This window comes from Lissotriton helveticus, chromosome 5_1, assembly GCF_964261635.1.
Source record: "Lissotriton helveticus chromosome 5_1, aLisHel1.1, whole genome shotgun sequence".
Taxonomy (NCBI): Eukaryota; Metazoa; Chordata; class Amphibia; order Caudata; family Salamandridae; genus Lissotriton; species Lissotriton helveticus.
Window position 1 is genome coordinate 372,003,281 of NC_136065.1, and position 23,725 is coordinate 372,027,005.

At 46.4% G+C, this 23,725-nt stretch overlaps 1 protein-coding gene across 1 annotated transcript in view; it reads left to right on the forward strand.

The window, feature by feature from the left end:
• Positions 1 to 23,725, forward strand: part of ALDH4A1 (aldehyde dehydrogenase 4 family member A1) — a 184,929-nt gene that overhangs the window by 115,140 nt on the left and 46,064 nt on the right. The window contains exons 8-9 of the mRNA XM_078642520.1: positions 967 to 1,154; positions 3,874 to 3,947. Coding sequence (XP_078498646.1) covers positions 967 to 1,154; positions 3,874 to 3,947 — 262 coding nt within the window. The remainder of the gene's footprint in view (positions 1 to 966; positions 1,155 to 3,873; positions 3,948 to 23,725) is intronic.

A 23,725-nucleotide genomic window follows, 5' to 3' on the forward strand; every position in this document is an offset into this window, starting at 1 on the left:
TTTGGAACATCCCTTTTGTCCAGTTGTTATCATAAAAGTGGATGGGCTGTTTTTATCAAACTCAGAAGTGAAATCAGTGATTGCTTCATATAAAGTTCTAGCATCTGCTCCCCCAGGTGTTCCTGCCTAAGTAGCCTGGGATAGAGAGGGTCTTGGGCAGGTTTGGGTTCCCAACATTGGATGCCAGGAGGTGCTACCTACTTAAATTACTTTCTAATTCCTAACAAAAGCCGTCTATTTTATTAAACACGTACCATTAATATCTGGCTTCTATGTCCTGATGCTCAGTTCTTGCTAGCTAATAAGCTTAAAAAGAAATACAACCCCACTGGCCGAGGCTAGTTTACTGTCAGCCTTCTTATCAGATTCCACTCCACTTCCCAGTATATTTGTTCATGTCTATCAGTAATTCACAACTGCAGAGCGGTACCTTCTTCATACCAATCACTCCAGGGGAACCATGCAGTTTATAGTAAGCTGTTCTATTTAATAAATGAATTGCGATGTGCAATCACCCTTTACCATGAAGCCTCTCTCGGGGGTAGTGAGTAAACAAAGGACCTTGGCCCTTTTTAGTATGTGGTAACAACATGAAGCACCCATCGTGTTTAGAAGCCTGTACAACATTCAAAAAATAAACAGGATTTAGAACCATAGACCACTAATTCATATCTTTCTTTTGTTTCTATGTCGTTTTACTTGTTGGGCACCCATTGTGTTTTTAAACTAGTCCAAGGGCTACCAAGCTGCTTCAGCTGTATGTTTTTAGAGCTGTGCCCATTTCAATTCTGCGGAGGGGTCTCTGCCCAACTCCTCCTGAGGTAGCTAAAGTGCAGTCTGCAGATTGCTTCCTGGGCATTATTGTTGCTGTGCTGTTGGCATCGGTGCACAGTGGAAATTTGTGGTGATGATATATGCCATGATGATCTCATATAATCCATCTGTACTCCTCCTCACTCTACACAGGGTAATGTGGTTTTGTGGAAACCTAGCGATGCTGCCATGTTGTCCAGCTACGTTGTGTATAAGGCTCTTCTGGAAGCTGGACTCCCTCCAAACATCATTCAGTTCGTCCCAGCCGATGGTCCAGTCTTTGGTGACACAATTACAAGCTCAGAACATTTATGTGGAATCAACTTCACTGGCAGCGTACCGTGAGTATTCTTGGGATACAACTTTTTTAGGGCTTCAATACACTCTACATAGCTTCTCTGGTCTCCTCTAGTTCACTGCAGCTCTTCAGTCTTGGATCATTTCTGGGCAGCATGTGTCAGAGAGCAGCATAGCCACTGGAAAGCCGTAAGGCCTGATGCACAGAGTACTTAGCTGGTCTCCCAAGAAGTACCGCGGGTTTACACAAGTCAAGCCTTCCAGGATCTTTAAATTGCTGGAGTAAAGCTGAAGTTTAAATTCTCAGTACCAGAGCCCGTTGCCAATTTGTTTGACTGCAGTCTTCAATGTTTTGGAACAAACCATTCATGATGTCTATATCTTTGCATGCCTTTTCCTTCTTTAGAGGCTCAGCAGCTGTGTGCACTGGACCTCCTTTGTTTATTCCATATCCATGACAGACATTGGAATAACAACTCCATATATGGAATTTCCTTCTGCCATACAATTTACATCTTCATACACTTTCTCAGGGCTTCTACCTGGGCTGAAATGTTTGTGGCTTATCCTCAGCTATAAAGCGCATAGGAGCAAGGATAGGTGGAACAGAGTTACTCAAGCCCAGGAGTTTCCATGACAAACTTGGATACAACAGAAACCAGAGTAGAGAGCTGCCTGTGCAGAGGATAACTACCTTCTTTCTTGTGTGCATCCACCATCTTACAGTCACTCCCCTCCTACCACCAGTGTGAATGTGAAAGGGGTTCCCATTACTCGGGTGTCTGGACTTTTACACATTGAAGTTGGTGAACTTCATCTATGCTATACCTCAAAAACAAGAATCAATTCCAGCAACCTTCGGTGTGGGTGATGACTGGACTTTCCCTTCTCATGGACAGTGATTGGGGGAGAGCTGCACGCTAGAGTTAAAGTTATGAATGCAGTTGGTGTACGGAAGATGCTATGGATTACACTCACCAAAACGTGGCAATCTTAAAAAATGTAGAACAAAGTGAGGGAGAAAATGAAGAAATGGCATGATTGAATCGCTGGTATGAAAAACGGTGGCTTTTTATCCCTACGATGTGTGATCAAGAGTATTGTGGAGATACTGTGTGTGGTCCAAGTGATGTACTCTTGTGGCGCATCCTGAGGGGATTGATACATTCTTTGGCTGTGACGTGTGAAACCTTGAATGTTCTGGGAATTCATCTTAGGATAAGTGTGGCTTGTGTAATCGTAAATGTTCCGTGTTTACGCCTTAGTTTTAGCTTAGCCTTTAGTCTACCCCTGTGGACTGCAACAGTGTGTGGGGTTGAGAACAGAAAAACTGCACCATCTATCAGAAGAACAGCAAGAGCTTCCTCAGAGCGACTTAACTGAGGTATTCAACGTACAGTTTTGTCAGTTGTATTTTCAGCAATTAAAGTCTTGTGACTTCAGGGTAGGTAAGAGAAGTAATTGATTGCATTACCATATCCAGTCACACAGCCTTCACCAGACCCAGTAGGAATCAAGAGAAATAAAGGCAGAATGCTCATAGGAACAGTGACTTTACAATTTAGCTACACGCTGAAGTGAAACACCAAGTGGCTTCCTTTCGTAAGGTCCCTAGAAAGGTAGATGCTTTCTATAGTAGAACTGGCTACATGTATTGATGAAGAGTTGGTGACCGAATAATATGTGACAGATGTGCTGCATCCTGTTGTTTGGTTAAGCAAGGTAAAGTGCATGACCGGTCACTGTACATCAGAGTAACATGTTTTGTGTTTGCTTGACAAGGTACCTAATTGTTCTCATAACTACCATTGTGGAGCAAATACTGTACCTTACACTGTTTCTTGGAGTTTACAGAGTGTTGCTCACTACCATGCTCAATGTGCTCATTTGATTGACCTCCCCCAAAAATGGTATTTTGAGTTAGATTTGTAGAGATTCAAAGTTATGTGTTACAGCGGTCTTGCCAGTATATGATGTCATATAGAGGACACAAACTGACTGAGGTGTTTTATAATTGTATTATAGAGTTTACAGGCATGTTTGTCCTGTGGGTTCCTACTGCAGTAATTTGTTCATAATCTTAAGGTCACAGGTTCATGTTAATATGGTGAACTGAGCTTTTCATTCTTAAGTACCACTGACTTGGGTATTTAAAATATGTCTAACATTTACAGTGTTACGAAATTGAATTGCAAGCCTGTTTTTAACAATTGCCATGTAAACCAGTAAGTAAAAATGTGTGTTTAAGCACCTGTGTTTGCACTTATTGAGTGAAACAGGGTGCTCTAAAGGCTGTCTCATTTTTTCCAGTGGTCGGACTTAGGGCCTGATTTAGAGTTCGGCATGCAGGTTACTCCGTCACAAAAGTGATGGATGTCCCATCCGCCGTATTACGAATGCCATTGAATATAATGCACTTGTGATAGGGCGGACGGGATTCCATTCACATTTGTGGTGGTTTAACCCGTCCGCCAAACTCTAAATCAGGACTTATCTGGATTTTGCTTTTTTTTATAGGTAGTAAATCTATGATCATGCCCACATTTGACAAAGAATGACCTAAGATTGGGTGTAATAGCTAGGACTATGGCAGTGCTTCTTCACAAGCTAGCGCTATGTTATAAATGATTTAAACCGGAACCCATCTGGTTGAAGACAGACAAAGTAAGTTCCTTTTTGTGTTTTTTGCTTTGTTTCTTTTTTTTGCTCTTTCTGAAACCACTGTCCTTCCCCCATACCCAAGTGTCATGTTCTTTGTTTTAGGACATTCAAGCATCTGTGGAAAAAAGTCTCTGAGAACCTGGACCAGTATCGGGCATTTCCTCGATTGTCAGGAGGTGAGAACCGTTCCATTTATGGAAGTGGCATCATATGTCCACTGTCCTATTAGATGAAGATTTAGCCATGAGCCAGAGACCAGCTAGACCAACAGTGCTGAGGCATAGCCTGCCACATATAGGTGTAGCCTGCCACGTAAATGAATCTTCCCCAAATGTCCACCCAATTGCGTGTTTACTGGATGCGGGAACATACCTGGTAATACTAAAGGTGAAATGTCCCTGGAAGTGCAGGAAACATGCAGAACAGGACTCATAAATCCGGTTCTTGCATTGTTCACTCACTCTGGGGCTGAACATTTATGATGTCCGGTAACTGGTAGACTGATGCCGGTCAGAAATATTATCTCCGGCCCTAGTACCTTACCCTGTAATTAACAGGTGTTTTGTAATGAGGCCCCTAGTGTACTACCCCACAAGAAATGTTAACCATATTGCTTCTCCATAACCTGTGCACAAAGTGTTCCCACAATAGAAACCTCCCCCACATGAGAAAGGCTGCTCATATACTGAAGAAACTCCTTGTGTGCCTCCACTGAAGAGTGTGTGCACCTCAAAGCAAGAAAGCTGGGCCACTGTGCAAGGGCAGTGTTGCATTTCTCAACTGACCAACTACACTAAATCAAATCCAATTACATAGCAGTAATCGTCATTATTCTGAATTGGAGACTTCCTCGTCGTAGTTTTTACAATATGAGGGCAGGCCCTCTCCCTGGAGGCAAGCAGTTCACTTGACCCCAACTAAAACCAGAATACAGTAAAATAAACAGGCTCTTCCTTATAAAGCTTTTTTTTCTTTCAACTGTTTTTTTCAGTTATTTCACCCTCTTCAGTTATAAATAAACTTTGACACGATCACTCTTCCAGGCACTGACCTTTGGGTGAGGTCCAATGGCTTCCCTCTTGAGGAAGGATGAGAAAGGGGAGTGAACCAAGGACTGATCATGCAGTCTTGGAGTACTGAAAATTACCACTTCACCACTCTTACTAGCCATAGTCAGTACAATGTGAGCAAATCCAAACATTAAATGAAAATCATAAATTTTTTCAGAATACCCCTGTGCTGATGTGCTGCCAGGGTAGTAACTGTGCTTAAAACTCCTGCACCAAAAGCTCTTCACAGATTTATGTATGTATGCATTTGGTATTTTTATAGTGCAACCCTAGCCAAAACACAATGGAGTCCTGTACAGGGTCAAAGTCACAGCAGCCAGTGTGTGATTTGAAGATCCTCTATGAGTGAATGTGGACTGTTGCCGCAACAAGATATAGTGTTCTTTAAAGATGTGTGTCTTGAGGTCTTTCATAAATGGGACCATGGTTTGGGTGGACTCGAAGGTTATGGAAAGGTCATTCTATCTAGACCATGGGTGCTGCGATGGAAAGGGGCTGTTGTTTTGTTTTTTCCCCACTCCTTTGTCTCCAGTCTGATAGTGTCCTGACTGTGGGTGTGCCAAAAGCGACCAGAGATGGTGAGCTTTCCAGCCAGATACACAGAGGTGCCGGTCAGAATGACTGTGTATTTGACACAGTTGGTTTTGAACATGGTTTTAGCCGGCAAAGGAAGTCAGTGACATTCCATATGAGTAGAACTAATTTGATCCCATTTCTTCAGGCCCTTAGTTAGAAGTGTTGTGGCATTAAGTGAGGACTAGTATAGAGCCTTTGAGGCAGAGGAGCAGAGCAGGGCATGGATTGCAGTTCTTAAATCACTTTCTGAGATGAATGGTTTTACTTTCTTCAGTAGAGAGAACCAATACCTGGGCATTTCTTTTCTTTGGCAATGTATTCCCTGACAATGAGATCGGTGCCCTTTGACACGGCATAGGCTGAACGTTTGGTTTCAAATTCATCCAGGTTCATGTTGAGAAACGTGGGCTAGTTACTGCTTCTTGTTCTTGAGGAATAGCTTGAATTATTTTATTGGCGGGGTTAAGCCTGAGGAAGGCAATGGACATTCAAGACCTGATGAGGTGTATGCTATATTTGAGGTGCTAGATGTTAGGAGCAGAGAGGACTTTCTAAAATAGCTTTGACTTGTCGGCACATTTACGAATGTGTTAGCTGTTATTGGTGAGTGGAATCTTAAAGAGGCTGCATGTACAGGTTGAAGATGACAAGAGACCAAGATGCAACCCTGGGGAGCTCCGAAGGTGATTGATATCGTCTGGTAGCTAGAGGTGCCCAACTGAAAAACAGTTGTTGGATAGTTTGGTAGGAATAGAACCAGTGAAAGATGTCTCCAGTTAATCCCATTCAAGGCTTCAGGGTGCAGATGAAGGTGGGGTAGTCGACGGTGCCGAAGGCAGCTAAGAGGTCCAGCGATATTAGAAGGCAGGAATCATCTTTATTTGCAATCATGAGGGTGTAGTCTGTGATTTGTGAATTGGCTGTCTCTGTGGTGTAGGGTGATCTGGTACTGGATTGATAGTCTGCTTTATTGATGATCTTGTCAATGAAGGGTAAATGAGTAATGGGCCAGTAGTTTAAGAGGTGGTCAGAGCCTGATGTGAGTTTCTTCTGGAGCAGAGAGACCTGACCTGCCTTTAAAGCTTCAGGAAATATGCACTTAATGAAACAGAAGTTAATAATGGTGAGAAAGAGTGAGAGAGCCTAGCCAGGGAGAGCTTCGCCACAGCAGCGCCTAGCAGCTACAAGATGGAAACCCCGCACTGCACCAACAGACACAGATGCAGCATTGCCATTATACACAAGGAAGCAATTATCTGTACTACCAACGAGGACGAAACAAGGTCGTTCAAGGAACACCTGAATTTCCAGCTCTATACCAACGACAAAACCACCATCAGAGGCACCCTTACATACAGACCCCCAGCACCACGAACATTCACAGAATTCATCACCTGCCTCGCCATCCAATCTGAACACTTTATCTTCCTTGGAGACTTCAACTTTCACCTGGTCTTCCCCACAGACACTAACTCCACCGATCTCCTGTAACTCATGGACAACCTCGGCCTCACGCAGCTGGTCTAAGACCCCACTCACAGAGCTGGTCAGATGCTGGACCCCATCTCCACGTCCAGCAACAGAATCAGATATAGCCACACTACAGAACGCACTTGGTCCAACCATTCCATTGTACACTTTACCATCACCGGCTCCCCCCACACCACCCCAACCGCCACAGTGCCCCCTTCTACAGGTGAAACAAGGTCACTCAACATCAATTGACCGATGTTCTCAGCCTCTACCGGACTGACACCTCCACCAACCTGGACCAGGCAGTAGGGAACCTAAACACCTGGATCACCAGCTCCAGTCTCCTGTGCTTACCCTGTCAGGTCATTGTTTTGTCGGTTCAGTACCTGTTCTGGACCAGATTGGGTTCTGTCTAGAGAGGCCTAATAGCCTGTTCCCTGGTGTGCTTCCTATAGGAAAGTGCCCCTTTTGACATGGTTACACCCCCCCCCCACCTCCCCACATGTTTTGCTTGGTTTCTGATGCAACTTTGACTGAAATTGTGCAGGGTTTCTGCTAATCAGGTCCTCGGCTTCAGTTGCTTAAACAGTACCATTGTTCCACAATTCGAACCACTTTAGACTCCGTGTAAATCCCTAGTAAATGGTACCACTGGTACTTAGAGCATTGGTTCTAAAGCGGGCCTGTAAGGGCTGCAGCACGGATTGTGCCACCCTAAGGGATTCCTCACCAAGCTCTTGCAAATTGCCATTACAGACTGCATGTCTTGGTGCACAGAAAGAGTGAAGAGTCAACATGGTACACATCCCTGTATACCATGCTTTCAAAACACTGCATGTGGTGTAGGTAAGTCGCCCCTCCAGCAGGCCTTACAGCGCTAATGCAGGGTGCACTATACCCATGTGTGGGCATATCTGCGTCAGTGCATGTCTCCCTGTGATATCAACGTTTTCTGTTGGATACCACCAGTGCATAGCGAAGCCTTCCCAAATACATGAGCTGGACACTTGTGATCATGTGTTACACAGCTATGTGATGGTTTTACTGTACCCTCCGATGTTTGGTACCAAACATCCAGTCTTCATGTAGGAAGGTAGATCCCTGACTAGGGTTGCCCCCAACTTTTTGCCTGGTGTTTTGCTGGTTTTCTGACTTAGTTGACCTGGGGCCCTGCTAATCAGGACCCCAGGCCTACTGCTCTCTCTGTAAAATGGATTCCATGTACCTTAGGTACATATCTAAATTGGATACTGAGTCACCTTATCAGTCCCTGTACAGTGTACCTTAGGTACCCAGGGCATAGGTGTACCCAGGGCCTACCAGGGGCTGCAGCATGTATTATGCCACCCCTGGCGGGCCATCCAAATCTGACACAACTGGCTGCTTGACAGCTGGGGCAAGGTGGTGTAATCACCCTTTGCTTTAGATATAGTATACCTTGACAATCCTGAAGGCAGAGTGCTTAGAATTGTGTGAGATAGTGCTCTGGCATGAGCTGGGCCTGTCTGCGGCTTTCGGGATCCATCCCTTAGCCGTTTCCATGATATCGCATACCATATACTCTTAAGTGCATTATAAGCCTCGCGGTTATATGCCAACTCTGGTATCGCTTTATCAAAACATGTCGAGTAAGGTGTCATACGAATTGGAATACTAACCCCTCGCCAATTCTGGCGACGGGGTTAGCATTCCACCCTTCTAGAGGGACACGACATGTATGTAACCTGTAACCCCGGTTAAAGTCAGACAGAGCCTTAGCATCCACAAAATGGATGCTGCCACCGAGACACAAGTCTGTCCTCCTGCTGCTGGGAGTCCTCCCAGAGCAGGAGGCAAGGACAAAGGGTTTCCTGCGAGGGGCGGTGCCAGCACCGTCCCAGACAGGGTTTTGTGTATCCTAGGTAGGCAGGGCTTCAGAGGAAGGTGACTGCAAGTGGCACCCCGGTGCTCACTGTGCATAGGCCGGCTGAAACCAGTTCCAGGGGCACTCCAGCCCCTGGCCTGGGGAAAGCCCGCCAAAGGAGAGGGGTGTAACCACCCCCCTCCTGGTCCCACCCATAGGGCAGGACTTAGTCGCGTGCCAGCCCCCTTTTCCCAGATAAAGGTAGGAGCAGGCCCCCTTCCAAATTAGATCATCTTTGGAATCAAGACACGACTTTCTACGAAAGGACATCAAGATTTCTTCTTCAAGATTCTCCCTTGTGGCTAAGGAGTAGTCACCCTGCATCCGCAGGCACCACCTTAAGAACACTGCGGTCTGCTGCAAGTCCTTCCTCCGGAATCCGACTGCCCAGCTCGACAAGACCCGGCTTCCCTGGCACCTCCGACCTCTACTCACCTCTACAGCCAAGCTGAGAACCGTGAGTGCGACGAGACCTCAAGGGACCGACTATTGCCAAGACTGCACGACTTCTTCACAGCAAGCCCGCCGAGTAATCTCCTGGCGAGTGCTTTGGGGTCCGAGAAGCCCCGACCCTGAGCAGCTCCAGCACCGAAGAGCAGCCCCCCAGCATCTCCACGATCGGCGTGGGGCCCTTCTGCTTTTTGCTGCTCACCGCGTTGTTTGACTACTAGCCCGCTGGCTTGTGGCCTTCTGAACGACGCCCGACGACATCACTGCTGCTGGTCTGGTTGCTCCAGACTGGCTCTTGCTCCCTTCCAGAAGAGGAGCACCCCGGACCCTCCTGGTCCACTCAAGACGCCATTTTGAGTCCACCGCGTGGGCTTGAATTAGCCAAGGCTTTGCTGCCCAATCCTGGGTACTTCGACGCCGACAGCTTCATCCATCGTGGGACAGCTCGCCTCTCCATCCTGGTCGCCGACAACGCCTCCTGGTCCGTGAGATCTGCAGAGCCCAGCGTCGCCCACTCACCTAGTCGAGGTGACTACCATCCGGTGCCCTCCTGGTGCCCACTGACTACTGGCTAGTAGTCACGAACTTGGTCCCCTCTGCTTTCAGGTGTCATCCATCTTCCAGATCCAGGCTTGGATCAACTCGAACTCTCTTCACTGGTCGCCTGCCAGCATCTTTCTTCCAGGCTCCTGGTTCGTCTACGAGGATTCCCGACGTCTTTTGAGACCTATGCAGCTGCAGCCCCTGGGCTAGGTAACTTCGGCATTTCGGTGCCCCAGCATAGCCTCACTATCCAAGGGTCAGGATCCACTGTCGTTTTCTTCCTACCAGGTCGGGTTCGCCCGTGAACACTAACTTTAACTTTACTAGCTATCATAGACTTTGTCCCGCATCCCGCGTGAGAGTGCACACTCTGCACCCGAGTCCCCTGGGCCTCCTAGAAGTAATCTAACGATTTCATAGTCAAGTCCTAGCGATTCCAAAGCCTATTAGTACTGTACTTACCTGCTAGTAATTTCGCATTCCACTTTCAGAGTATATGGTTTTTCGTGCCCCTCGGGCATTTGTATATACTGTGCTAACTTAAGTATTTTCGTAAGAGTTTTGTTGTGTGCCTAGCACCCTGTCCTCATAAAGAGTACAGGGCTGTTGTGATTCTAATAAATACACTGTTTATTTTCATAACACTTGTGTGGTGTCCTTTCACTGGGTGTTCAAGGGGTAATGTGATGGTAAAACAGCTGGCTTAACACGCCCTCTAGAGTCTTAGCCTTAGACTGCTCGTATCCATGCTACTAGGATAGCTGGTCTATAAGGTTGACTTACAACCAATCATCAATAAGGGTTGTTTGGACTGATATATAGTGATCACTAGAATAGTGAGCACTGCACATCAGGCCAACTTCTCACACTTCATAAACCCACATTGATGCCAGTGTTGAATTTATTGAGAAATGCATCCAGAGTTCACATTAGAGGTAGCCCCCTGAAAACCTACTGACCACTAGTGTGTTGACTTAATGGTCTCGATCAGTCAGCCACCCTAGACAAGTTTCTGACCACCTGAAGTGTGAGCCATCGCTCTCAGAGGTTGGGAACAAAGCCTGCTCTGGGTAGAGGTGTTTACACTCCTCCACGCAGAAACTGCATTCCAGGGCGGGATGCTTCAAAGGCTCTGCCGCCTTTTTTATGCAACCCAGGTCTGTCCAGATAGCAAAGATGCCCCCCTGTACAGACCCCACTTTTTGGCAGCAAGACAGGCGGGAACATTTGTAAGATTAGGATGTGTGCCCAGAGCAAGCCAGCACTACCACAAAGGTGGACTAACTGATGCTGACACAACCTTTTCAAATTTCTCCATCTTGTTTTGGATGGAATTATCCTTCTATGGTCAGGGTTATGCCCACTTCCAACAGAAAGAGGTCATATAGAGGGTGTAGATACCTTAAAGGTAGGTAGCCCATTGGCTACTACCTTTCACTCCCCTTAACACCCATAAATTGAGTATTTAGGTGGCAACCCTGAACCTAAGAACTCGGATTCAACAGATCAAGAGAAGAAGGACAAAGAACAGTCACTGCTTGGTGAGAATTGAAGAACTGTGAACTTTTGGCACGAAACTTTGCCTGCTCGCAACTCACTTGACAATCGTGACAGAGTGCCTTATCCTGCAAGCTGGAGATCTACCTCAGCCTTGAGTAGCCTGCAAGCACTTCGAAAATCGCCTACAGTCTCCCTTGGAGTAGAGGAGCTACTCCCCTGCAGCCCGCAGGCACCAAAAAGCACAGTCCGGTCCACCGATTTGCAGCTTCTGTGCCCGACCGATGTCACAGACGACCAGGAGAAGGTACTCATACTCTAGAAGGTCAGATCGGTCTCCCCACCGAGTGTGAAGACACCTGAACCAACCGTAGCTGTGCAGCACCAATTACGGGGGTACTGGACGCCTTGCTCCAAACACCGACAACGAGAGTACAGTCCGGTTTCTCACTACACCACGACCAAGCAGGCGTCGAGGGACGTCAACATCAATAACACACACTTTGTGAGTGGCCCAGTTGTCCTGATTTTACCCCTGCAAACACAATAAGATGATGGACGGAGTGCTGAACCTTTTCAACCACCCACCCCAAGCACAGATCTGGGTTTATTCCATTGGACCCAGCCATATGCAAATCAGTCTTGACCCTGTTCCTTATGGTAACAGTCCAGCCCGAACTGCCAGGCCTGGTTTACCCTTGCGAGCTGCTTGTCAGCTGCTTGTCCTTAACCACAAGGAGCAACTTTGCGTATCCAGCCCATTCGACCACACCACTCTGCACCTGAGGCCCTAGCCCCGTTGAACAGACTGTGCCCCCTTGCTCCAAGATCCTTTGCAACCCAAGCCCCCGTTTGCAAGCTCTCTGACTTGTTTTCAGTTGGCCCCCCTTCACCTTAGTGCACCCAGATACAAACTCACCAGCACCCTCCTCCCGGTGAAAGCCTGACAGTTCCTGAAGAAACCAGGGTAGTACTTTGAACCATTACAACTCGAAACTCAGAAGATGAATCCCTGAAACCGACTGTACTTACCGCTATGCATTTCTGACTTTTCTGTCCATGGGATTGCATTGTGCGTAAAAGCTCAAAGGTTTGAAAGATTTACTTAGCTGTAATGATTTATAACAGAAATAGTGCTTACTTTTCAACAACGTTCTTGGTTTCACAAAATATATAAAAAGAAGTGCTATTTTTCTAATTTGGTCTCAGATTTGTTCTCCGAGTGTGTGTCTCATGTATTGCCTCTGTGAGTATAAAAAATACTTAGCAGTACCCTCTGATAAGCCTAACTGCTCGCCCACACTACCACAAAAGAGAGGGTCAGTATTATCTACTTTAGCCTCTGCATGCCAATTGGGGTCCCACTGGACTTTCTATACAGTGTTCTTCTTATCTGAAGGAGACTGTAGTTAAAGATTCCTTACCTTTGAATTACACCCAGGGTCAGACTGTATCCGGAGAACTTTTTTCTTAGCAGTACCCCTGCGCGTTGGTAGATGGCACCGGTCGGCGTCGTGGTCGCCAGGATGACGTTGCGGTGTCTACTTAGACGCTGCCCATGCGCGCTGATGTCAGTTCTTTCTTTTTTCACGCCACCGAGCGCAGATCTGGAGAGAGCGTGCCCCTTAGTTGCTTTTTGACTAAAACTTTTTAGTCGACTTTTGTCAATGTCTTTTTCGAGTCCTTCGACTCCTGGTGCACGAAGGGTTGTACCATCATCAGACCGGCTTCAAGCCTTGTGACTCCTGTCACAAGCTGATGCCTGTCACGGATCCGCACCTCGTGTGCCTCTGGTTCCTGGAGCGCGACCACGACCCGAAGTCGTGTTTCGACTGTCGGGCCATGAACTCGGAGTCTTTGTGGGAGCGGTCCCGAAAGCTTCTGGAGGCCCAGCAGTCGGCTCTGCGCCGCTCGAGGTCCCCGTCGAGAGGAAGGTCTCGGAGCCATCACCACTCGTCATCAAAGTGTTTGCACTCCTCGGGTAAGTTGAAGCACAAGAAGAAGGTGAAGAAGCATCGTTGTTCTTCACCTTCTCCCCGTCCGTCAGCCGACGCGACGCGATAACCTGAGCGTTGTCTCTCTCCAGCTCCGCCTTTGGTGCCCACTTCTGTGACGACTCTGTGCTTCCCTCCCTTTCCGGGAGCTGGTGCGTCCCCTGCCCAGCTCCGAGCTTTCTACGAAGCTCTGCATAGCATCTTTGAGCAGCCCGACTCCGCCGGCGCGCCTTCGGGCCCCGTGGATTCGGCTGGGGGCCCTGGGCCTTCGAGGCTGGCGGCTTCGGCTCTGGTGCCGGAGGGCCCCCAAGAATCCAGGCCTACAGGCCTAGATCCAGATCGGTGCTGGTCGACCTCACAGTACTTTCCCTGGCGCCGATTCCAGTGACGACGCCCCCAACGCCTGTTGTGCCCCCACCCGGTGTCGACCCCAGCCTTACCCCTGACTTGGACACAGAGCTGGACCGGTACTTTTGTACCACTGTTCTTTCTTGGCGTTCCGTTTCGCCCTGACTGGCAGCCATAGGAAGGTGAGGAGGACTGGGAGGTGTCTGTTGACCGTATAGCAGACCAGCTTGAAGAGCCGGACTGGAGAGGAGTTGGGTGATGCCAGTGCACTGGATACATCTCCATACCTTGGTATGCTTTCTCCCCCTACCGTGGCTATGCAGGAGGGTGCCTCCTACGCTGTGGTGTTTCATAGGGCGGCTGAGGCCATGGGCCTTGAGCTTCCTACGGTGGCAGTCAGGACTAACCTCCTGACTGAGGTGCTCTAGCCGGCAGCAGCCTCTTCGGAGCCCCTGCTGCCTTTCAATGAGGCTCTCACTGACATCCTACTGAGTACTTGGTCCAAGCCCAGCACAGGGGCTCCTGTGGACAGGATTGCCCGACGCCACCGCCTGGCTCCGGGTGACCCACTTTTCCTCTCCTAACACCCTACCCCTGAGAGCTTGGTGGTCCAAGCCTCATCCTCAAAAGGTAGCACATTCCCTACAGCTCCCCAAGATAGGGAATCCAAGAAGCTGGACCATCTTGGGAAGAAGATGTTTTCTTCCGCCAGCTTAGGACTGTGGTCGGTGAATACCGCATGTCTCTTGGGCTGTTACGCACACACGGTTGCGCTAGTGCACCCACAGTATCCGAAGGAGGCCCGGAGGAGGCTCCCTTGAGCTGTTGCTATGGGTTGAGACGCAGCAAAGTTCACCATCCGGTGTGGGCTGGATACCGCAGACTCGCTTGGTAGACCGGTTTCCACATCATTAGTCCTGAGGCGCTACGCCTGGCTGAGGACCTCTGACTTCTCTGGGATGTCGAATCTACCCTTTTGGACATGCCGTTTGATGGCTGTCGCCTGTTTGGTGACAAGGCGGACAACGCGTTTGAGCGTTTCAAGGACTCTAGGGCTACGGCCAGGTCATTGGGCCTTTCAGTCACTTCTTGCCCCATGCAGTCAGCCTTTCGCCACTTTCGTGGCTACGGAAAGGATGCCCCACCACGTTCCACCCAAAGCCACAGGCCTGCGCAAGCTGCTCAGCCTCTGCGCTGTCAGGGACATGAGACCCAGCATCACGGGTCTGGGGGCCAGCGGGCGGGCCAGTCCACCAATGCCCCCCTCCCCCTGCAGCAGCCTCCAAACCTTCCTAGTCCAACTTTTCAGGGCCACCAGTTGCCAGTGGGAGGCAGGATCCGCCATCACCTCCCACACTGAAACAACATCATGTCGGACAGGTGGGTTTTGCAGATAGACCGAAGGGGTTACTCCCTCCCCTTCGAGACTACCCCATACTCCATGCCACCAACACTCCATCGCATGTCGGAGGATCACTTGACCCTTCTCCGCCAGGAAGTTACAGCTCTCTTGGCCAAGGGAGCTATCAAACGAGTCCCTGTGCCAGAAGAAGGTCATGGTTGTTACTCCCACTTCTTCCTGGTACCCAAGGACAAAGGCCTGCGTCCTATCTTAGACCTCAGGGATGTCAACCACTTCCTCCGTAAGTTGTTCAAAATGTTAACCTTGGCTCAGGTCATATCTGCCCTGGAGACTGGATGGAAGCGTTTAACTTGCAAGACGCTTATTTTCACATTCCCGTCTTGCCTGCCCACCGGCCACGGTGCTACCTGCGGTTCACAGTCGGCCACAAGGTAAGGAATCTATAACTACAGTCTCTTTCAGATGAACAAGTTACTTACCTTTTCTGTAAGAGACATATGTTTTAGAGATTCCTTACCACCCCTCCCATCCTTCCTGTTGTGCAAACTGACTTCTAGGGATAGGGACTCCATTCCAGGGCCCTTGTTTGTGCTCCAATGGTCCGTGGCTTGCATGGCTCTACGCTTCTGGCGTGAAAAGTCGTGTCAGACTGATGTCAGCACGCAGGGGTGGCGTCTAAGTAGACACTGCGAAGTAATCCCAACGACCACGACGCCAATGACGGATGCGGAGTGGACCAACGCCACCTACCGACGTGCAGAGGTACTGCTAAGAAAAAATTTCTCCGGATCCAGTCTGACGCTTGTGGGTAATTCTAAGGTAAGGAATCTATAACTATATATGTCTCTTACCAAAGATAAGTAACTTCTTCTTTAGTGCACTATATAGAGAGAGGTAGCTTCCTACAGTTCCTCTCCTTTATCTCCCACTGAGTGATCCTTGGAGGTTGGCTTGCCTACGGCTCGTCTTCTTGGCTGTTTCCTCTGATGTTGCCATGCTCCTTCTAGGGGACACTTGTGCTGCCTCTGCATTGTGTATGCTATGTTGGGAGTGACGTGACTGCTGTTGTAAAATCTCATTTAGAAAGCATGAGAAACAGTTGAGGAGGTAATGTGCCCTCTTCCCCTCAAGCCCCATTGCCATTCTCCAGAGTGGTGGTGATATGGTGCCGAAAGGACACCTTTCCTTTTTACGGTATGAGAGAGAGTGAGGGCATAGATGTAGTAATGTCTTTGGTGATGTGAACACAGTTCATTCTTTAATACAGAGACAAGTAAGGGTAATCAGTGTAATTAACATTACCAGTAAGTTATTGGCACATTGGATATTTTTTGTTAAATAAAGCCAGACATTTATCTGGTTATGAATGGCTTCTTTCCTTTTAAAAACTTTATTTAGGAAAACAGGCTGGATAGTTACGCTCACTTGTAATGCAGCATCACATGGATGGTAAAAGGAATGACACTGTTATAAGCCAGGTACATTAGTTATAGAACTTGTGCGGAGTGACATAGTTCTAATATAGATAGATACGGTCCAACTCTTAGCAGATCTGGAAACATTGGAGCTCAAACAAATAGTGACAGGCTGTACGCATAGGGCAAGACACACCCTCGACCTTATTTTTACGAACATAGCAGAAGCAATAAGTGAACCTCCTCTTCCTATTACATGGTCACATCACTTTCTGATCAAATTCGGTATCCCATGTAATAATGCCCTGGCCAAACCTAGAATCGAGACTAACAGACCACGACGCCTATGGAAGACGATTACCCCTGCTTCATTCTCCGAGACCTTTAAGACCATCACAGTGACACCTCATATGGCTATTAATACTGCTCTGATTTCATTCTACGATTCTCTCACCACCTCATTTGATCAGATTGCTCCTTGTAAAAAAACTTCCATCCACCTCCCTGGAAAGCCTTGCACCCTAGCACACTGACAACTTGCATTCGGAGAAATCGAAACGCAAACTGCTTGAACGTAGATGTCACTCCACTAAATCCTCTGCGGATAAAGCAGCATACAGGGCTCTGCTAAACAGGTACCACAACAAGATAAAGGCAGCACAGAAACTTTATACTGCTTCCACGATTGCTCATGTGAGCAATTCTATAAAGAAACTGTACAAAGCCATAAATAGCTTTGTGAAACCACGTGCCCGCACTCCTACCACTAAGGCCTCACAAAAACTTTGTAACTCTCGAGCCGACTTCTTCTAAGAAAAGATTAACATCGGATACAAGAATTTTCCAATCAGTTTAGAGCTACCAGAGATAGATATCGATTTTAGTTCACCTCACCCAAATACTATTGTTGGCTTAGGTAAATTTGAAACATGCTCCTTGCAGCAGCTGCAGAAGATGCTAGCTGTGGCCAAATCCGTTTCTCCCCAAGATATATGCCCACCTAGAATAATGGCCAGTCTAGCCAATCTCATGGCACCATCAGTAATGATACTTTTCTACTTCTCACTAGTCTCAGCTGAAATGCCTCTGCATTGAAGTGTGCCCAAATAGCCCCGATTCTCAAGAAACCCGCTGCAAACCCCAAAGTTCTCTCCAACTATAGACCAACTCGCTGCTACCCCTAATTGAAAAACACTAGCTAGCCACATTAATTAACAGCTAGTAAACTTCTAGATGAACATAAGATCCTAGACCCCTCACAATCGAGTTTCAGAGTGTTACACCGCACCAAGACCACATTGGTGGCAGTCACTGACCACCTCAGACTCTCACTAGATGCAGGAACACCGGTCCATGTTGGTTTTACTGGATTTGTCAGCGTCTTTTGATCTGGTCTCTCACCGTAACCTAATCCGCAGATTACATGAGCTGGACTCTATGGCAGAGTGCTGCACTGGCTCAGGGATTTTCTTGACTGTCGTACCCAAAACGTCTGTTTCGAGCGCTTTAGATAAAGATGTTTAACAACTGAGGGATCCCATAGAGCTTGTCCCTGAGCCCAACACTATTTATCATCGATGTAGCGCCTCTCGTACAATTTGTGAGATCTTGTGGTGTGGGGATCGTGTCATATGCTGATGATACCCAACTTCTCATCTCCTTCGGACCGAATCCAGAAATAGTCTAATCTCAGCTTAAGAGTTGTATGAGGGTAATTTCCAGACTGGATGAGTAACTAATGTCTATGACTAAGAGGTGAGAAGACTGAGATTGTGCTATTTGGTAAGGCATATGAGCTTTGGTCAGCTGACTGGTGGCCAATTGAACTTGGTCTAGCCCCTTCTCTTAAACAAGTGGTAAAAAATCTCGGAGTCAAATTAGATCATATGCTATATATGAAAGATCATGTCAATTTAACCTTCAGCACTTGTTTTGCCACAATGAGGCTCATAAAAAACGTTTTTGCCTGTCTCTCACCCACCTCCATGAAAACCGTTGTCCAGGCCATTATAAGCAGTCGCCTGGACTATGGGAACGCATTCTTTGGGGTAGCTAATGATACCCTGTTGGCGAAAGTGCAGGTTTGCAGAATACAGCTGCATGGCTTGATTTGCAACCTCCCCACAAGGTCCTCTTCAGCCCCTCTCTTAAAAAAAACTGCATTGGTTGCCTATCAGACCCACAAGGCTTTAAATAAGGCCCTCCCCAGCGATCTTCATTAGAGACTCCACCATTATCAGCCCTCCAGACAGTTATGGTCCATAAACAAAGCTTTCTTACAGATCCCTCATATGCACCTCCAGTTTTGGTGGCACATCTTTTTTGTATTTGGCCCTCTTTCACTGGAACAAACTCCCTTATCATATCTGTACCTTCCATGATTTGACAATTTTTTTAGAAGATGCTAAAACCCTGGATGTTCTAAAGCACTTTAGTTTCTGAACAGCCAAGCGCTGAGTTATTCCATCGGGAGTGAGTCATACGCTAGATCAAGATCAAATAACATAACATATTTATCACTCAACAGAAATTACCACATAACTATGCTACCATCCTGAATAAACAGTTGCATTGTAGCTTGTTGAATATCCGTATTTGCCCTGTCCACCTGACATTGCTGGAATGAGTGTTAATGCCAGATTTGATTTATTTATTTTTATTTATTTATTCAAAGTTTTATATAGCGCGAACAGGATCCTTACAGATATCAGAGCGCTTTACAAAGACAGGGTAGGGGCAGTAGGAGTCAACAGAGATAATGGGAACAGCATAATAGTCAATAGCATGGTAATAACATGGTTAATAAAAACATACATAAAACCAATCCATATACAGTCAGGTAAGGAAGTAATATAGGACAGCACAGGTCATTGATCCCACTACAGAGGTGTACAGGTGAATCAGTAAACCAACGTGTATCACATCTTGGTCGGTAGTAAGAGAGTAGCGTAGTGGTGCCCCCAACAAGTAGAGTATAGTGCCAGGGGATATTGCGCAGTGATACAAGCAATGAAGAGTCTCTGAACCAGCATCTATAACGATCAGGAGATCTTGGCCAGAAGGATGGTTTTCACCTCTTTCTTGAAGAGTGAAGTGGAGGGGATCAGCCTGATTTCAGGAGGGAGCGCATTCCAGATCCTGGGTGCCATTCCTGAGAAGGAGCGCTTGTAGGTTTTCACTTTCCGGAATCTACGAGGTTTCAGGAGTAGATTTTTTGTACTCCTATTGGATCTCGAACCTCCTGATATAGACAGCTTTTGAGCGAGGTAGTTGGGTGCCTTGTGGTGCACGGCCGCGTGTGTCATAACTGCAATTTTTAGATGTATTCTGGCCTCAAAAGGCAGCCATTTTAGAGTCTTTAAGTCTGGGGATATGTGCGAATGCTTTCTAGAGCCAGTAATGAGTCTCGCGGCAGCGTTCAGGGAGGCTCTTAAGGGTGCTGTTGTGGCTAGTGGGAGACCGCTGAGGGCCGCAATTCCGTAGTCTATTCGAGGGATGACTAAAGCTTGTACAGCAGTTTGGAAGTCTTTGGCCGGGAGAAAGGGTTTAATTTTCCTCAGCGTGTTAATTTATATTCCAAGAGTGAAGCATTTGCATGATAATAAAATTGTGATAATAATAATATTAAGAATAATAATAGAGCCTGAAAAACTGTAGTTATAAAGGATGAAATTATTTATTTTTGCTGCCTTTTTTATGGGATGGGTGAGCGAGTGAATTGCCTTTATCATTATGCTTGAGGATTCACCCATGATTCATCCACATCTTGTAAGGTCTGTGATGATGAGCAGGGTGACCACCCATCTGTAATTTTCATAGACTGTCCATATATTTGCCCTAACATCCTTAGTCTGTGATTGATGTCTTGACGGATGACATTTGTCCTTATTTTTAGCTTCTCAGCTAAAGAACAAAAAAATGAATTCCCACAATTGAGATTCCCTAGCTGAAGTGGAAGGGAGGGAGGTTCCTGTGCTGCAATCCAGAGGGAGGGGCAGAGCTCTGAAAAGAAATAAGCCTTCTTGTCAGGGTGTCTGCTTCCGCAAAGAAATGCAAATGTGTTCAGTTGGTTAATCGACAAATGTGAAGGTTGCTTGAGATGCGTTAATTAATGGAGTCACTTGAAGCTTCCTGATGACAAGGTGTTTTCTTTTTGAGAGGATACTGTAAGGGTGATCCAAGCTGAGCTATGGAATGCATGTTTTTAATGGACAGTTATAAAAATAAATTGCACTAGGTATAATCTGCATAGTACTGAAAGCTATACTTTAGAAGTATTATTTATCTTTAACCTAAATTTATATGTGCACTTAGTGACAGCCTATTTTTACTGTGTATTATGCCTGTTGAAAATAATGACTTAAACATTCACAGTACTTTCAGGAGTCTCCTAATACTAAAAACCACGTCACTTTTCCCTGCTGCGCCAAACAGGATTCAACTCTATGGGCCTCTGGTTGCACACATATACATCTGCCATGATCGTATTAACCAGTAGATGGTTCGTAACATAAAATAGTGCATTCCCCGCTGATTATTTTAACTTTTATTTATTTTTAAGTAAAAATGTGCGTTATTTTATGTGTAGTTACCTGACAGTGAGAGATAAACAAAATTGTTACAGAATACTATGCTGTTTTTAGCCACACCTTTGAATCTGCCTCCACGCTGACTGACCCCGTCCCTATGTCAGTATCCATACTTCTTTTAATGCACTTCAGTCGCTGCATTGAATAGCTTCTAGGTGGAGGAGCCAACAAATTAACAAGGAGAGCTGAGCCAAGGGTCTGGCTCGGATCGTAGAGCCCGTGCATGAGACAAGCCCTGATATATTTGCTATGTTAATCATAATACAAAAATCATGTAAACTATGATAAAATTCAGGAGAAGTGTATTTCGTTAACATGTGAAGCATTGACGTTAATATGTCACATTAAAGTCTATTAAATCGAATACAATAGGTTTTTGAACAACTTGTATTCAGAGTTCAAGTATTTGAAAGTGCTTTCTTACGCATTAATGAAGAAAAAAGAGTTTTGGTGAAGTAAAATATTTGCTTAAGATCACACAACTTAAGCAGGAAAGCTGCAATTTAGCCCTGATTTCTTTTTTAACTTTGTACGAATCAGCCAGGAAATGGGTATTTGCCTTTCCTTATGTTAAGGCTTTGTTTTTACTTCTTTGTGTATTTTTCTGTCGTGTTAATATAACGTGAACTTGACCCAAAAGTATTAGAGCACTGTACATGAGCACCACTTACATTTCACAGGGTCACATTCATTGTTTAAAGGTGTGGGGAGATTAAGTGGCTTGTCCAGAGTCACAGGATGTTGAGCCGATGCTGAGACTTGAACCTGGCTCCCTCGGTCCAAAGTCAGCAGCTCTGGCTCTAATGCCACATCCTGGGTAGAGGGAAGAAGGCAGGCAGAAGCCACATGAAAGCTTGGCTCATCATGGGCTCATGGTTCCCACAGGACCTCGAGCTGGGCCGGGCTTCAGGCTCAAGCCTAGTTCTAGCTTTCAGTTGCTCGCCCACCTCTAGAATAGCTTCAATGTCTTTAAAAATCAATGATATTAGCATAAGGTGTCCTGCCGTCCCTTACCTTCATTATGGACATTTTTTTAAAGATGTTGCGTCAGATTAACCTGTGATCTGTATTGCGATAGTATCATTATACTAGTCATCTTACAGAATTGTACAAAAACACTGTCTTGTGGTCTTAAAGGCGTTTGATAAAAATAAATGAATCTAGTCAGTGGCTTAAGTGCACTATGTGTGACTGGAAAGCCTGAGTTCAAATCCTAGATTTCCTGCATGGCTAAATTGTGTGATGTTAGTCAAATCAATTTACTTCCTGTGTCTAATTTACTGGATAGTGACACTTGAGAGCACTTTTAAATAATTCAGTTTAAGATGGACTGCATACAAAAAAATCACTTATATATTTTATCAGCCTGGAATGTGCCACCATCCACAACAATAATATTGTCCATGATGTAAGAGACACCAGATAATTGGATCACTTTGTCCAGTCCTAGTGTTGTCAAGATGGAGGGTTAATGAATGTTTAAAGTTCACGTTTAGAAACTTTAACTTCAAATAAATGTCAATTCATTGTTGTGATCTAATGCACTAAACTGAAACACTACCATAAGTTTTTTTTTTTTAAGGATTTTATTGTTGTATGCCAAAAGAGGTTACATAGCATGATAGTTGCCAGGTAAATAGCAATCGATTTCATCGTACACTTACAGAAGAAGAACAGTGCAGGAGAATTTATGAAGAATTAGCATACAATTTTAAAATTTTCTGTGCAACAAACTGACCCATAATAAGCTGTCCGCCCCCACCCCCTGCCCAGTTGCCGCTACTTTAACTATCACTATAGGGAAGCAGCTAAATGAACTGTGTGGTGCTTAGAAGAAACTGTTCTAGAGGGGAAATCATGACAGTGTGTCAAAGATAGGCATCCTGAAACACTGCCTTGAGTAGTTGCCTAGATGTGGTAAAAACAGCTACTATATCAAAACAGAGAGTACGTGTATGGAGTGGATTATGGGGGTAGAGAATCGTCACAGGTGAGTCTTTAAAGCCCTCCACCAAAATATCTCGCGCCTGTGCAATACATTTTTTTATCAGACCGGCTCATACCTCCCTGTGAAACAGGGTGCTTGCGACAGGTATTGTCAGATGGGATACAATTTATAGCAAAGTCAAATTAAAAAATACCTAAGGGAAAAGGAAAGTCAATTTGGTGTTATGATATCCGTAGAGTTCCTTCACTCCCCTTTTCCAGGTTCTCCCTGGGTCCTCGCACTCTCTGGTTTTTAGGGCTCGCCTGCTGGGAGCATGCGCCTAGCTGGCGAAGCTCTATTGGGGCTTAAACAGACTTTACCGAACTTGGCGATTTGGTGCTGTGCCCGTGGCTTTTAGGTCAATGCGCTTGCGCATTGACCTAAAATGCGCGTGCACATCACCAAATCGCCGTCTGTTCCCTCAGCCGCACTCCCCCCACACCTTTGAAGTGAAGCTTAGCTTCACTTCAAAGGTATCCGCTCCCCCCGCCCCCTGCTTCACACGTCTCACGGCCGGCAGGCCGTCTCGTATTTCTCCTCCCTCGCCTCCCTCCCTCAGCACGGGTACAGTCGGGACCACTCTGTGCGCTTGCTTTTGGATTTCGCAGCACTTTCCCAGTTGCCTTATTAGCCACCCGGGGTGTCACCAAAGTGCCTTGATCATTACCTCTTCCCAGTGAAACTGCAGTTTATATGTTAAGCAAGCCCGTCAAAGCCTGCAGCGGAGTGGTGTTTCACATGTGCGC